Source organism: Chanodichthys erythropterus, chromosome 16, assembly GCF_024489055.1.
Source record: "Chanodichthys erythropterus isolate Z2021 chromosome 16, ASM2448905v1, whole genome shotgun sequence".
Lineage (NCBI taxonomy): Eukaryota > Metazoa > Chordata > Actinopteri > Cypriniformes > Xenocyprididae > Chanodichthys > Chanodichthys erythropterus.
The window spans coordinates 18,723,630-18,736,347 of NC_090236.1; the positions used below are offsets into that span (position 1 = coordinate 18,723,630).

Genomic DNA, 12,718 nt, shown 5'->3' on the forward strand with positions numbered 1-12,718 from the left:
GAACGAATCGGGAGAGTCAATGATTCAATGAATTATTCATAAATACAGTCAGCCACTTGCTTCATTACTGAATGAATAAATGACTGGATGACTCACTCATTTTGACAGTGACTTTCTGCAAGCTACTGGCAGTTGCAGTTTAATATTTAAAAGTATCACTTAGTTTTTACCATCATTTTATGTTTTCCTATTAAATATTTTTTTCATTATCTCATAACATTATTTATACCATTGATTTATACCAAAAAAAGGAAAATTCTGTCATCATTCACTCACCCTCATGTTGTTCCAGACTTTTTATGACTTTCATTCTTTTGCAGGCTTATAAAATGTAAGATATAAACTCACAATTGCGAGAAAAAAATTTGCATCTTGCAATTCTGACTTTTTTCTTTGCATGATTGCACATGAATTGTGTGATATAAACTTTATAACTCAGAATTGTGAGTTTAAATCTCACAACTCTCAGAAAAGTCAGAATTGTGAGATGTAACATTACAATGACTGTTTTAGTTTAATATTTAAAAGTATCACTTTTTTTACCATTCATATTTCCCTATTGAATTTTTACATTATCTCATAAGTAAGCAATAAGGTACGCGAGACTTTGCTGTGTTGTGAATAAGATACAGCTCTAGCTTTGAGTACCTTATTGCTTTTATAAAACGGTTACCACACAATACAAATATTAAAGCCAAAAATATGTATCAATGCAACTTTCATGAAGTAAACTTTCACTAAAAGCCTTACTTCTGCCGGAAATAAATAGTCCCTGACAATGAACGGCAACAGAAGTTACATTTTTATGCCATTAGATGGCAGCAAAGACTGTCTTTATGAGTGTGTCAGTTGGTAACGAAGATTTTTATATTGAAAAGACTGAATTGTTGTGAACACGGAACGACGCAACTGACAAATGCTTTGACTAGTGCTGTTAGTCACGGGAAAACCCCTTAACCGTTAAAAGGACAAGATAATACAACGGACATTCAAACAGATTTTTTATTATGAACATAGGACTGACCTGAAGGAAAATGCTTAATCTGAATGCAGGCAATAAACTCACTAACTCAATCTCTTTCTCACAATACTCTTCTACATAATACAGTAAGCTTCAATGAACAAAATCAATTAAGAACAAACCATTTATAGTGCGAACAGTGTTTGCTAAGGGTGTTGTGTATACACAGAACCGTTGGGTGAAGCGGTCAGAATCAAGGTCAGGAACTAACCGTTTTATGACATTATTTATACCATTGTAATTGCATTCCTGCCACCTCTGAGTAGCATTAATCAGTAAAATTGATTTAGTTTATTTAATTTATTGCTTTATTCATTAAAGGGTTAGTTCACCTGAAAATGAAAATTCTGTCATTTATTACTAACCCTCATGTCGTTCCACACGTAAGGCCTTCGTTCATCTTCGGAACACAAATTAAGATATTTTTGATAAAATCCAATGGTTCAGTGAGGCCTGCATTGCCAGCAAGATCATTTCCTATTTCATTGCCCAGAAAGGTACTAAAACATATTTAAAACAGTTCATGTGAGTACAGTGGTTCAACCTTAATGTTATGAAGCGACGAGAATACTTTTTGTGTGCCAAAAAAACAAAAACAGCTACTTTATTCAACAATATCTAGTGATGGATGATTTCAAAACACTTCATGTTTCGAAGCCTTATGGATCTTTTGTTTCGAATCAGTGATTCGGAGCGCATATCAAACTGCCAAAGACATGTGAACTACTGAAATTTCGAAACGCTTATGCCTTGTTTACTGAAATCATTGGATTTTGACGCTCTGAACCACTGATTCAAAACAAAAGATTTGTAAAGATTAGAAACTCCATGAAGCAGTGTTTTGAAATCGCCCATCACTAGATATTGTGGAATAACATATTTTGGGGTTTTTTGTCGCACAAAAAGTATTCTCGTTGCTTTATAACCTTAAAGTTCAACCACTGTAGTCACATGAACTGATTTAAATATGTTTTTAATACCTTTCTGGGCATTGAAAAAGGAAATGATCTTGCTGGCAATAGAGGCCTCACTGAGTCATCAGATTTTATCAAAAACATCTTAATTTGTGTTCCGAAGATGAACGAAGGTCTTACGGGTGTGGAATGATATGAGAGTGAATTTTAAGAATTTGACATAAAACATGACACATACATTTAATAGGGTTAGAAAAACTTTGCCTTTTATATAGATTGAAAATGCACCTGAAAATTACTTTAATGGGGCAAATATTGTCCCTTAATGGAAAAGGTGTGACTGCAGTCTAAGTGGAAGAGAGGGGGTACGCAGAAGGATGGTAAAGACCTCAGGGGGTATGACATACACAAAGTGTTATGATTATGGCTTATTTTAATCAATCTTAATCATGTAAAATTCAAATGAAAATGATTCTCTTATTAATGATATGTCTGATTTTTTTTTTTTTCCCCTTTTTTTTTTCTTTTTTTTTTTTTTTTAGGAGCATGGCCAGTACTTATTGATGATTTCGTGGAGTTTGCGCGGCCGTACATAGGCACCAAGAGTACAGCTGTATAAGTACATTCCTTCTGAGGGACGTCTGATCCTCATGGAAAACAAACAGCTTCTGCTGAGCACAGAGGACTGAACTGAGATCTGCATTGCCTTTTCCAAGCCCTCAGGACTGAGACATTTATACAAACCAGAGACATTAAAGGCATCTTTTCTCTTCAGTCATCTAATGGTGGTTTGGGCTTTTATCTTTTGGGGCCATTTTTGTTGTTTTGTTTTCGACTTCATACAGGATCTTATCCAAACTCTGGGAGTCATCCAGATGAAGCAGTTTGTCGAACAAGCTGTCACAGATACAGTTAGGAAATGTCAAAATCTTAATTTTAATACTCCATGTGCATTCTTGCTTTGAATGTTTTTTCTTTCCATTTGGTTTTTATGAAAATTATATGTTAATGTTTTTTGATTGTTCTCTCTTTTTTATAAAACAGAGTAGCTGATGTCTTGAGAGCCAGTCAAATTTGCTTTCTTTTTTTGTTTTATTGTGACTTAATGTACTTTTTTGTTGATATCCAGACAGTGATTTCACTTTGCTTGTTTGGTTTTGATTAAATCGATAGGTCATAATAACTGAGAATATTATATTTTACAATCCTAGAAATAATATTAATTTGAACATTACCTCAGTTTTCATTAATTAATGACTCCATCTGATGTATTGATATGCTGTGTTTGCAGTTCATTCAGCACTTTGATAAGTCACATAATCCATACAATAAAATCAGGTTATAGTTGATGAATAAAGTCAGATGGCCTTGAAAATATTTTTTTTTGTATGTATGTGTGGTTGTCAGCGAATGTTTACACACACACAGTCTAACTTACTTTAATATTCTTTGAAACAGTTTAGAGATAGTTTTTATGAGCTATCAAAAAAGGTGAAAATTCTGTCATCATTCACTCACCCTCATGTTGTTCCAAACCTTTATGACTTTAAATCTTTTTCGGGCTTATAAAATATAAGATATAATCTCGCAATTCCGAGAGAGAGACAAAAACAAAACATTTTGCAATTCTGATTTTTTTTCTTCTCAGAATTGCGTGATATAAACTCGCAAAAAATCCTAAGAATTATACTTGTTGCAATTGCCAGTTTATATGTCACAAGTCTGAGAAAAGTCAGAATTGCGAAATATAAACTAGCAATAGCGAGAGAAAAAAAAAAAAAAGAATTGCGAGTTGTAATCTTGCAATTCTGTCTTTATAACTCGCAATTACGAGTTTATATATCGCATTTCTGACATTATAGCTGGAAATTGCGAGTAAGAAACTCAATTGTGAGAGAAAAAAAGTCAGAATTGTGAGATAAAAAATAGCAATTATCTTTTTTTTCTTTTTCTTTTATTATTTTATTATTATTTTTTTTTTTTATTCCAGGTTGGAAACAAGATTTCATATCTTAACATGAGATAAAAAAAAAAAAATCACAAATTCAGAATTAAAATTTTATTTCTGCTGTATTTGGGTACTTCTCAAAAGAGAAGCGTTTGGCGTCACCTGTAGGTTGAATACGGCACATTGATAGTTAGCGCCGTTGCTATGAAACGAATCTTGAAAACACAACGATAAGCCACGGCATTCGTTAACGTCTGATAATCTCATCGAGCCGTTTGTGTTTTGATCCTGAACGCCTCTGAAACATCAAAATGTCCAACGCTCTGTTAGCAGAGGTTGGCTGGGAAGCGGGTTTCGTCCTCCCTGTAGCTAATGCAGAGAATAAAGCTTTAGAGGAGGAGGTGAGTTATAAGTTTATCTGCTAAATGACATTATTCACAGACAAGGTTTAGACAAAACCAGGATAAGGCCTCAGTTCAATTAGGACATTTAAGTAGCTTTTATAAACGTACCCTAGAAAAAAAAAAAGAAAAAAAAAAAACATTACTGGCGTGCATCTTGAGACAAAACAATGCCACTGACATATTTTAAGATATGTCAGTACAAGTACTTTCACTTAAAACAATTCAAACATGTATTTTAGTCTGAGACTAGCTTAAGCCTTGTCTGTGAAACTGGGGGTATATGTCTGAATAAATGATTTTCATTTTCTTCATTTTTTTTCTTCTCTCTTCAGCTTAAAAGGAAGCAAAAGGAGCAATTAAATCTTGAGAACAAACTGAATAAATACAAAGATGTTATAAATGCTTTGACTGAACATCTCAAAAATCTGAAACAAGAGCTTTCTCATGCTCAGGTACGAGATAATTGCAAAGAAAAACTGTATTTTCTTGTTTTGAACAGTAAAATTGAATGTGTAATGTTTGAGTGGGATTGCTTGCATATGTTCAGGCTTTGTGCAAAGCCAGAGAGAAGGAGACTGAATCCGAGGAGCATTTCAGAGCCCTGGCGGAGCGAGAGGCAGGCTGGTTGAAGCAGGAGATCACTGAGCTGGAGAATCAACTGAAAACACTGAATGAGAAGAAGAACGCACAAGAGGTTGACCTGTGCTTATGCATAAACAGTGTCAAAGCAATAGAAAGAAACCATCGTTCATTGGTGTCTCACAAACTACAAACACGTTTACACACACTACAGTTCAAAAGTCGGGGGTCAGTAAGATATTAAAGAAAAAAGAAAGTAACACTGCTATCTGGCAAGCACCCATTAAACTGATCAAAAGTGACAGACATTTATGATCCAGAAAAAAAAATTTATTGCTGTTTCCACTAAAATATTAATCTTGATCAGCACGTTAGAATGATTTCTGAAGGATCATGTGACACTAAAGACTGGAGTAATGATGCTGAAAATTCAGCTTTGCCATCACAGCAATAAATTTCATTTTAAAATATATTAATAAAGAAAACGGTTATTTTCAATTGTGCTATTATTTCATAGTATTATACTGTAGTGATCAAATAAATGCAGCTTTGCCAAAAACTTAAAAAAAAATCATACATTGAGCTTTTCAAATACTTTTATTTTATTACAAAGGAACATAATCCTAATCCTAATGTAATTCTATCAATCATATATACAGAACAGCATCTTTAAAGCCACTCAGAAGCTTGAGGAACTGAAGAGTCAGCTGAACTGGGATCAGCAGACCCTGGAGGCCTGGCTGCAGGAATCAGCGCACAAGGATGAAGACACCATGGCCATCATCAAGTACGCCAAGCAAGATGAGAGCAGGATTCGAGTGAGTCTGTAGTAAAAGCGGCAGGATTAGCTGTTTGAGTTGGGTGTCACTTTGTAAGCCTAAGAAACGTGAACACTATTGAGCTGTCATTTCACGAGTTCACATGTACATATGATTCAATAGAATAAAAGTTATGCGTATTTGGCGTGCTGTCCAGGGGGAGGGCTCCTAGCTCGAAACATTGGCCCGAACCCAGAGTACTCCCCCCGGTGTGGTAACAGTAGATAGAACTAGAAGTGAGGAGATGGGTGGAGGAGGGATGCTGATAAACTCTCAGATGAACAGAGGTAATTCTGCTGTATTCATACCTATAGTCATTGGTTGAGTTGATTAACTGAATGCTCTCCACCTGTGCTAATTAGGTTAATTATCTGATCCTGCATCTCCTGAATTTTGTTAATAAAACATCATAAGGAAAATGTAAAAGTTTGGCTTGCACAAAGTGCTTTATACACTTCAAGCAGCTATATCATAATATTTTAAAGGGCAGAATGCATTTGGAGCACTCAACTGTCAGACCAAAAATGTGAGACTGCCAAGTAACAAAGTAATGTTTGTGAATCTCACAAATCCTGGCAAGAACATATTTGTTTCATATCTCACCCTAAAAGAACAAGTGAGCACACTTGATTGACAGTTGAGAACAAACCCCCACACATACACACACAAAAATAACTCCAAAATGGAGAAGCCATGTGTGGAAAAACAAAGTATAAATGATTCAATAGCTTGTAGAACCATAGCAGAAATAACTTGAACTAATTATTTTCTGTGTGATTTTATCAGTCTCTCACATTGAATTTTGGCCCATTCTTCTTTACAACTTTGTTTCAGTTCATTGAGGTTTGCGGGCATTTGTTTATGCCATTATGTTGTACAGTAGATTTGCTGGTGTGGTTGAGATCATTGTCTTGTTGCATGACCCAATTTTGACCAAGCTTTAGCTGTCAGACAGATGGCGTCACATTTGATTTGACACTTAAATACTTTGGTATGCAGAGGAGTTCAGGGTCAACACAATGATTGCAGGTTGCAAAACAAGCCCAAATCATCACCTCTCTATCTTTGTGCTTGACAGTTGGTATGAGGTGTTTGTGCTGATAAGCTGTGCTCGTTTTTTTCGTCAAACGTGGCGCTGTGCTTTCAGGCCAAACAGCTCCACTTTGGTCTCATCTGTCCAACTTCTGTTCCAGAAGTCGTGTGGGTTGTTCAGCCATGCTTCAGCCATGTTCTTTTTAAAGAGGCAGCCATTCCAAACAAGCCGAACGTGTTCAGCTTTTTTAAAATATTGCTATCATAAACTTTAACAATTAACATGCTAACTGAGACCTGTAGAGTCTGAGATGTCACTCTTGGGTTTTTTGCAATTTCTCTAAGCAGGACACGGTCTGATCTTGGGGTGAATTTGCTGGGACGTCCACTCTTGGGAACATTGGCAACTGTCTTGAATGTTTTCCACTTGTGAATAATATTCCTCACTGTAGAATGATGGACTTCAAATTGTTTGGATCTTGCCAATTAGATGAGCAGGAACAGTTGATTCTTTAAGATCATTCCTGATGTCTTTCTACCTGAATACGCCACACCAGCAAACTGCACACTGCTATTTACCATCTTAATTCCTATGGAAGCAGTAAGGGTGTACTATTTTGGCTTAGTTTTTTTATATAAATAATGACATGGTGTGATATTTTATGTCTTGTTGTTCGGTTGTATTTTATACCTTATTTTAAGACCTGGTCTTTTTGGACCAGATGATTTTTTTTTTTTTTATGTCCCGACACATTTTTATTTTTATTTAACCTTTATTTTACCAGGCAAATTATTAAGAACATGTTCTTATTTTCAATAAAAGCCTGGCAGGAGAACAAAAGTCTCCTGAAAGACATACAGCCATACATTACGATATACATACATACAATCAGTTAAAACATTTACAGGTTGTAATAAAAGCACTCGTTAATAATACATAATTAATACATAAAGCAAAGAATTAAAAGAGGGTGTACTTTCTTCTTCACGTAAGTGTGTGATGCACACACACACACACATATATATAGAATCATATATTTTTTGTATTTTACATTATATATTATTACATTTACAGTTTTATTTTCATTTTAGGGTTAATTTTGTTGTGTTTTGTAATTTTTAATCACTTTTTTTTAAAAATTGTCTATATAGTTTTTGATTTAGTTTTAGTTTTTAGTTTTCATTTATTTAGTTATATTTGTTATTTGTTAATTTATTTAATTATATTTGTTATTTTAATTTAATTTAAGTAGCATTACAATGTGACATATTTCATGAGATTCACTCACTTGTATGGGAAAACAGTATGCTAAGCTACAGTTTGCATTGCAGAATAACTGCCATGTCTGGGCTGAGATAATATCTGCTGTCTTTTAAATCAGGAGCTGACACTGAACATTGAGAAGTTGACACTTGAAGCCAACCAGAAAAGAAAGACCTTGAACAGTGAAATCACTGAATCAGTTACAGCACAGGTAATGGATGTTTTCCTGTGCTCCCTCACATTTCTTAGTTGTCAGAGACATTTTATGCTTTTAGCATGCCATCATTCTTATAGGATTTGGTATTAGCAAATGCACTTGTATTTTGGGATCTAGATCGCTTTGGACAAAACAGCTGAAAGCTTTCGCCAGGCTCACATTGAGAGGCAAGAGATGATCAACCAGTGGGAGAACACTATTGAACAAATGAGGAAAAGAGACCAGGAGATACAGCAGTGTGCCATGGTAACCTGAAGATGGCGCTCTTTTAATATTAAAACATTAAATGCACAGTGTTTCTGTAGATGCAAACATATACATTTTTTAAAAAAAAAATTCTTAACTAATTCAGAAGATGGTTTATACAACTTTGTAAATCGTTTGATCTTCTAGTTGCAAGCAGAGGTGAACCAAGTGATAAGAGAGAAGAATGATTTGATCAAGGAGAGGAAGGACTTCATGGAACGTGAGATAGAGAACAATAAAGAGCTGGAGAGGAACATAGGCACAACTGAACGTCAGGCGCTTCGACTCAGACAGCAGCTCCAGGAAGAGGAGAGGAATCACAAACGTCTGCAGGATGAGGTGAGTCTACTGTGGCGTCCCAACATTGGGGTGCTTCTCATTTTCTAAAATGTGTATCCTCGTTTCATTGCTCCTCTGTCCTCAAGTCTGACCCAGAGACCGATCAAAGTCCACCATGATGAAAGGCGCATCATTTGTCAAAATGCACCGTGAGCTGGCAAGGATCTAGTACAGTGGTTCTCAACATGGGGACTGGGGCCCACTAGGGGGCCTCAACAAACTTCCAAGGGGGCTTCAAGTTGACTTAAGACAAAACAAGCATTTAAATAAGCTAAAACAACAAAAATCAAGTTATCTCATTCAATTAAGCAAAGTTTAGAGTTTAGGGTTTAATTTTAAACACAGATGAACAAATCAGGGATTAGAATTGTAACCTGTGATTAAAACCTGCATTTACGATTAATTTTCTCCATCATGATGGATTCACAATTGTACCTAATTAAACAGCAGAAACTCTCTCTCTGACATAATTAGCTCTTGCCGAGGAAATAGGAAATAAACTTGTAAAATATTATGAAGTGTACAGAGAGGCCATTACTGATCTTGTCTATATATATGACTATATAATATATATATATATATATATATATATATATATATATATACATGGCTCTGGAAAAATTTAAGAGACCACTTAACATTGCTTTCTGAACTTGGAGTGGTCTCTTAATTTTTTCCAGAGCTGTATATGTTTATATATATATAAAATCTTTACATGCGATCTGCAAGCAATCACATCATTACCACATTACTGATCAAGCAGGCAATGAAAACATTGCGGCAGCGCATGCAGATTTCATAAGCCTGGAAATATATTTATAGTATCAATTAATGGAGTAATATGGCAGCATATCATATGGCAAAACAACTGAGATAAGAAAAAAACAACTGGCATGATTCGCGGAGTGATTATCTCCGCTCTTGACAGTGCCGTTTGATCGCTGCCCAGCAGCCATGAAAAATGAGAGGCACAGCAGCGAACACTGGAGCTCACCTCAAAAACATTGGGTTACTATGTATATACCACAGTAGATGAATGTGGTTATAATCATGGAAATAAAAAATACCATGGTACCATTACTGGTAAAGCCACAGTACATCTTTGTAAAGGCAGTGATTTTTTTGTCATGTTATTCAAATGCAAATATATATTTGACATGAAAAATTTAATTATTTTTTGATTAAATTAATTAATTAATCAAATGCAAAAGACTTAGGCCACCATCAGATGTTGTTTTAGCAATGGTATAATGACCATATATTATTATTTCTCAGACTCTTTATTAGAATATAACCAGAAAATATAGGAAATTTGTATGCAGTATTTAAAAACACAAGTGATTGTCTTCTTTGAGAAACTGGTAGAAGTCCAAGAGGTCACACTAAATACTGGTTTTTGCTTAAAGAACTTTTTTGTTTGTATCTTAATAAAGAGACAGTAAAATAAATATGGATGGTCATTAAAACATTTATAAAAAAACAAAGCTGGTGGTGGCCTAAGAATTTTGCACAGCACTGTATATACATACACACACACACACACACACACACATACATATGAAGACTTCAGATGCAAAAGCCTCTAAGTGCCGTCTAAAATTTTCTTCTAAAATAAGCATTTTTATCACGCTTGTATGTTTAGGTTCAGTAATTCCACTTTAATGGCAATTAATAAGTCCTTTTCATTGCCATTAAAGTGAAATAACTGAACATAAACATACAAGCTTGATAAAAATGCTTATTTTAGAAGAAAATTTCAGACAGCACTCAGAGGCTTTTGCATCTGAAGACTCCATATATATATATATATATATATATATATATATATATATATATATATATATATATATATATAAATAATACACACACACACACACATATATAAATAATACACACACACACACACACATATATATAAATAATACACACACACACACACATATATATATATATATATATATATATATATATATATGAATTTGGCTAAACTAATCAAATGTGGTGTTTTGCTTTCAGGTAGAAGTTCTGAAGGGAACTTTAGACCGAACAGCCACAGATGTGGAGACCACCAGATCTCAGTTAACCAGCATGAAAAAGAACATTCAGGACAAAACAGCAAAGTAGTGCTTTCACTTTTCTCAGATGACTGCTCAGTCTTATAGTTCACAGCAAATTCATAGCGAATAGCAAATTTATTGTAGTAATATATGCGGTTCTTTTGTTGTAGGGTTGAAGAAGTAAAGCTGCATATTGCTGCTCTGAAGGAGAAGCTGCAAGTGGTGATGGAGGCGGTGTTGAATGGTGAAGAGCAAGCAGCACAGATGGAGCAACTGCGCAAAGAACAGGAACAGAACATCAAAGTGAGTTTGACTCCTTTTGACTTCACAGCAATTCACTGGCATTCTGGGCATCAGGCACCTTTTGTTTAGCACTGAAAATCCATATGGCTTAAAAATCAGAAGGGGATGAATGTTGTACTGTCGCTTCTCTCTCTCTCTCTCTCTCTCTCTCTCTCTCTCCTCAGTTTTAGTTTTTAATTTTTTCCAGTAATTTTAGTGCATCAACTTAAACTTATTTTAGTTTCAAATTTTAATTTAGTGTTAAGTGTTTCAGCCCATATTTATATTTTATATCACCTTTATTTCAATGAATAAAACTGTTTTAATAGTTCTAGTTGACGATAGTAACCCTAGTCCACAGTTTTGGAAAAAGAACATGACACATGATGCACTGCTATGGCCAATTGTATAAATAAATATATATCAGATACATATCAGATTTCAAATTCTGTGCTATTTTGTCAATAAGTAAATAAAACACTAAAAACTAAAATGAATTTCAGCATCACAACATTATAATGCACAGTATGGAAAATGGATATTCATTTAGAGATTTACTAAAGATTACATTTAAGAGTGCTATTAAATTATTAGTGTTATTAAAATATTAAATTCAAGTGAGTGTTAAATGTAAAAGTAAAAAGAACAATTAAATATCCAATATCAACCCATACCTATATTATTTTAAATTATTATTTTGAAATGATTTGTTAAGCCAGTTTGTGATGGACTTCTTAATGAAAGTTATTATAATGTGTTACCTTAACCTATATTTAGATTAATAAAGCATTAAAGCATGTCTCCTGATGTGTGTGTAGGATATCGATGCTCAGCTGCTCCGGCAGAGAGAGCTCATGTTCAGAAAGAGTCAAGAGTTGCAAGGGCTGCGTGAAAAGGAGAAGAACGTCACAGCTGAGATCTGTGCCACTCGGGCCGTTCTCTCTAACCTGAACAGCAGACTCAGCAAACTGGACCAGAACTTTCTCCAGCAGCAGATGATTATTTCCAACCAGGCAAGAGAACCAGAGTCTCTGTCAACAAATAGATGTCATCTTGTTAAATTTGTTGGCACACAAGCAGGACTCTTGTTTCCTAGAAGCTGACAGATGACTCAAGTGTTGTTCTTTTGTTTGGTCCAGGACTTTCAGATCCAGATGCTGGAGAGAAAGACTTTACACTTGCAGGGGAAGGTGAACACAGAGGAGAAGAAAACTTTAGACAAGAGGGCTTCTGATCTGGCTGAAGCTCTCGAGGAGAAGAAGAGGACGGCCGCCACCCTCAACACACAGCTAAAGAAACTCCAGGTGAGAGTGTGTGTCTCTGTTGTTACATTGATTTCTCAGAGATCCCCTTAGGTTTAGAGAACAGCTGTTTTCAGTAGGCACTAAGGTCTGATTCATAGGTGACATGTCATAAACATGTTTATTGATTGGTTACTGATTTCTGTTTTTGGCACTCTACCCTTGAGGTATTGCAGTTAAAAATGAAACAATGCACCTTATTTCCATTTCTCTCAATCTTACATTGCCTGCTTCTGTATGCAATATAAATATCTAGTTCAGTCATGAAACTCTAGAGGGCGCAGACTGATAGCTCC

The 12,718-nt window shown here is 35.0% G+C and overlaps 2 protein-coding genes across 3 annotated transcripts in view; both read left to right on the forward strand.

The window, feature by feature from the left end:
- The window catches only part of dcun1d1 (DCN1, defective in cullin neddylation 1, domain containing 1 (S. cerevisiae)), a 7,609-nt gene extending 4,312 nt beyond the window's left edge, over positions 1-3,297 (forward strand). The window contains exons 7-8 of one of the 2 annotated variants that reach the window (XM_067362537.1): positions 2,270-2,331; positions 2,478-3,297. In XM_067362537.1, coding sequence (XP_067218638.1) covers positions 2,270-2,286 — 17 coding nt within the window. In that variant the 3' untranslated portion in view covers positions 2,287-2,331; positions 2,478-3,297. The remainder of the gene's footprint in view (positions 1-2,269; positions 2,332-2,477) is intronic. The other variant, XM_067362535.1, reaches the window with a different exon arrangement.
- An 897-nt stretch (positions 3,298-4,194) lies between these two features.
- Positions 4,195-12,718, forward strand: part of ccdc39 (coiled-coil domain 39 molecular ruler complex subunit) — a 29,634-nt gene continuing 21,110 nt past the window's right edge. The window contains exons 1-11 of the mRNA XM_067363202.1: positions 4,195-4,284; positions 4,620-4,739; positions 4,835-4,981; positions 5,526-5,684; positions 8,099-8,191; positions 8,315-8,443; positions 8,591-8,782; positions 10,799-10,902; positions 11,010-11,142; positions 11,940-12,134; positions 12,261-12,425. Coding sequence (XP_067219303.1) covers positions 4,195-4,284; positions 4,620-4,739; positions 4,835-4,981; positions 5,526-5,684; positions 8,099-8,191; positions 8,315-8,443; positions 8,591-8,782; positions 10,799-10,902; positions 11,010-11,142; positions 11,940-12,134; positions 12,261-12,425 — 1,527 coding nt within the window. The remainder of the gene's footprint in view (positions 4,285-4,619; positions 4,740-4,834; positions 4,982-5,525; positions 5,685-8,098; positions 8,192-8,314; positions 8,444-8,590; positions 8,783-10,798; positions 10,903-11,009; positions 11,143-11,939; positions 12,135-12,260; positions 12,426-12,718) is intronic.